This window comes from Rosa rugosa, chromosome 4 (genome assembly GCF_958449725.1).
Source record: "Rosa rugosa chromosome 4, drRosRugo1.1, whole genome shotgun sequence".
Lineage (NCBI taxonomy): Eukaryota > Viridiplantae > Streptophyta > Magnoliopsida > Rosales > Rosaceae > Rosa > Rosa rugosa.
Genome location: NC_084823.1, coordinates 47,041,112 through 47,044,754, shown reverse-complemented (window position 1 = coordinate 47,044,754; position 3,643 = coordinate 47,041,112). Strand labels below are relative to the sequence as shown.

The following is a 3,643-nucleotide window of genomic DNA, read 5'->3' as shown; positions in this document are numbered from 1 at the left end:
TGTATAAAAATGTCACTAGTCTCCAAGTGTTGATTATCAATTTGAATATCATTTAATTATCTACAGTAAAAGTATATTAATCCTAAGAGAGAGTGAAAGCATATTCACCAACAACGTGAAGCTAATTTCAAATTATTTAGAAAGAAAATAAATTAAAGATAGACACTCGTTTTAATTATTCAAATATATCCACTCGTTTTAATATGATAAATGGTAATTGTTAGTTGGTAAATGGTAATTATATTATTGGTGCATACTTGAAAATATCGTAGATAGAATCATAGAAATGTTGGATTCTTGTGACATCAAGTACGCGTATTCATATATAAAAATAACCATATAGCTGAAGAAGGGCATTATAAATAGGTTCATAACCTAGCCATCCTCAAGCCAGAACAAACAGGCGAAGAAATAGCTAGCCAGAATGGAAAATACAAAAAGCGAATCATACTTTGTTTTCATGAATTATGATCCTCAATACGCTCGCCTTCGATCTGATCGGTCAGTTCTACAACTTCTCTGATTTGCTGCTCTTTTATCAAACGTCGCTTATATGATTTTTTTCTTCTGTTTAATTAATTAGTACTGATACTGTATCTTCTTCATGATGATTGGTATTTTTATGTATATATGTATATAAAATAGAAAGAAAGGGACGTCAAATGAGCTTGATCTGTATCTAAGCCGGAAGCATGATGAGCTATTGGAAAGCACCCTTGAACCAGGAACTTACAGGAAGACATTGTCTCTGGTTATTGTTGATGGCTTTGCTGTGGAAATTACTGAGGACCAGGTCGATCTCTGTGATCAAACACAAACACACACACACACACAAACATATGTAATATGCACTACTAGTTAAATGTTGGTTGCATTTTTTTTTTCTGGAGTTCTAGTTCATAATTAAACTCACCATTAGTTTTTGCTTTGACAGGCAAGTAAGCTTAGATCTGCAAAGGAAGTGAGATTGGTGGAGAAAAATCAAGAGATTGCTTAACAAAGGGAAAGGCCAAGTTAAGTAGAGATTAGTAGAGATCCTTGTGAATGTGAAATGATTCGTACGAGTTTAAATGCTGGTAATTTGTATCAAGTAAGATTTGTATGAGAAGAGTTTATTTATGGGTTTGCTATTATAATACCATATAATATTGTAGTCTAAAGATGTTTATGGGTTCACTCTCTCCTCTATGTGTTATGACGTATGAGAGGTAGTAGTATTCATCCCGGATTCTAACAAAGCAATGAGTTTCCGATCACCTATACATATGATAATTTCTTCTTTCTCATTGCTATTTGACCTTTTTATGAGCACTTTCCTTGTTTAATCACTTGTACGTAGACGGAAGAAAATTTTCTCCTGCCATACGTTTTCAAGCCAAATGAGTTCGATCGGTTAGAATAAATCAAGTGGCTAGCGGCAAGGGTAAGGAATTGACCATTCTAACGCTTCCATCATGAAAATTGAATTCCGTGCTATATATAATAAAAATAAGGGTCCTTGACCCAAAGCACCAAAATTGGCAAAAGTTATCTCACTTACCCCAGCAACAGATTTTTGTTCCTACTAACCCAATTTAAGATAAAATGTCAATTTTACCCTTAATCTAATTAACAAACTACATTTTCTGCCACTATCTCATCTCTCTCCCCGTCTCTCTCTATCTCTCTCCACAGAACGACTCTCTCTCTCTCTCTGTCCACAGAACGATTCTCTCTCTCTCTCTCTGGCGTTATCGGCGTCGCCAGTTTCCTACAGATCCGGCACACGTCTTCTTCCTTTTCCTCATCGTCGTACTTCGCCGCCACCGACGACTACAACACCGCCGCCGCCGACGTCGACAGTTCGCCTCGTTGTTGTTCTCCAACGGCGCTGTTTTGACAGTGCTTGGCGACGCGGTCTGAAGCTGTGGCGGCGCCGGGGCGGTCTCCATGAGTCGGGTCAAGGGTCCGAATCCGGCGGCTTAGGTGATCGATGGTTCCTCGGTCTTCGTTCTAGAACTGAATTTGAGGGGATTGGATCAGGGAAGAAGGAGATGGGTGAGTGCGCGACCTTCATGCTCTGGAGACGAGCTCAGGCCCTTCTTGTTGTGTATTTGGTGTGAAGGACGAAGGCCAGAGCTACTTGGTTGCTCTCCCAAGCCAATGCCATTGGATTCCAGAGAAGTAGCTTAGTTCCGTTCTCAGTTTTTATTTATTCATTCATTCCTCATTGCTCTCTGGTTCCATTTTCATCTTCCTTTTTCCTCCTCTCTGTCTTTTTATAAATCTTTTTTTTTTTTGTAAACTGTGGGAAGAAATCTGAGAAGGAAAGGGGAAAAAAAGAAAAAAAAGTTGTATTGGGAGGCAAATCAAAATGGTGCTACTTCTGTTTTGCAACAGAAGGCCCGAAAGGAAAGAAAACAGGAAAAATAATATTCTATCGCTCCCCAATAGACGTCTATTGGGGGGTAATATACATCTATTGGGGAGCAATATATATTTGAATTGATGTATTCTACTCGTTTTTTTGTTTAATCAAAGTTTTATTTATCTAATTTTAGGAAGATTAGTTCCCATTCTGGCTATCGAAAGTTCTATTGGGGGGCAATAGATGGCTATTGGGGGGCAATAGACGTTTTGAATTGATGTAATCTCCTTGTTTTTTTTTTTGTAATCAAAGTTTTATTTGTCTAAATTTAGGGAGATTAGTTCCCATTCAGACAACTAAAAATCCTATTGGGGGGCAATACACGGCTGATAGTCATCTATTGGGGGGCAATACATGGCTGATAGTCATCTATTGGGGGGCAATACACGGCCGGTGATCGGAATCCGGCGAAAATTGACCGGATTCTGGCGAAAGTTGACCGGACTTCGGCAAAGTCTCCCATGGTTTCTCTCTCTTCCATTTTCTCTTTCTCTCTCTCTAAGTAACAAAGGGGTGAGGGTAAAATGGTATTAAAAAAAATTCAAAAACAAAAAAAAAATCTTAATGGGGTATTAGGGAAGACTCCCTTAGAGTGTATTGGGTAAGAGGGAATTAAAAAAACTTAATGGGGTTAGTGGGAAAAAAATCCCTAAAAATGGGGTAAATAGACAAAAACCCTAAAAATAAATTATCCATGTTTCTAATTAATTTCACGGTGCTTCTTTCATTTCAAGGTTATCTTTATCTAAAAATTACTTTCTAAACCTTATTATGACCGCCTTCTTTGGTGTAACAATGCCTCTGTTTAAGACTAAATAATGTGAATCGGTCTAACTCAAATTAAATAGTAGACATCTATCTCTTTAATATTAGTTATACTATAGACATAATCGATATTACATTTTGTGTCCTGCATCCTACATCATATCAAATCTCAAAATTTTGGATTGCACGAACTGAGTTTTATTTCATATGTATCTAAGCTAGATTGACTGTGAACTTGATTTATTTCGACCAAATAAAACCCTAAAACTTTCTGTATTTGATAAAAGGTCCCTAAAATACAAAAGTACTCCAACAATGAAACTCATTGGTTACCACTCAAAGTCTCGCACTCACATTCACCTAAAGAAACACTCGTGCCATGTCCTATATCTAGTTAGAAGAGAAATCAATCTAGGGCTAGCAATTGCAAGGAAAGTAGATTCCTTTCTTTTTCTTGTTGTATGATTTGCG

At 37.3% G+C, this 3,643-nt stretch overlaps 1 protein-coding gene across 1 annotated transcript; it reads left to right on the top strand.

Annotated features, from left to right (window-relative positions):
* The first annotated feature begins 368 nt into the window (after positions 1 to 368).
* On the top strand, positions 369 to 1,292 carry LOC133742140 (subtilisin-like protease SBT2.5). The gene is made up of 3 exons (XM_062169821.1): positions 369 to 501; positions 646 to 793; positions 935 to 1,292. Exons 1-3 carry the CDS (start codon positions 425 to 427, stop codon positions 995 to 997), a joined length of 288 nt encoding a protein of 95 aa, XP_062025805.1. The 5' UTR covers positions 369 to 424; the 3' UTR covers positions 998 to 1,292.
* Positions 1,293 to 3,643: the final 2,351 nt, after the last annotated feature.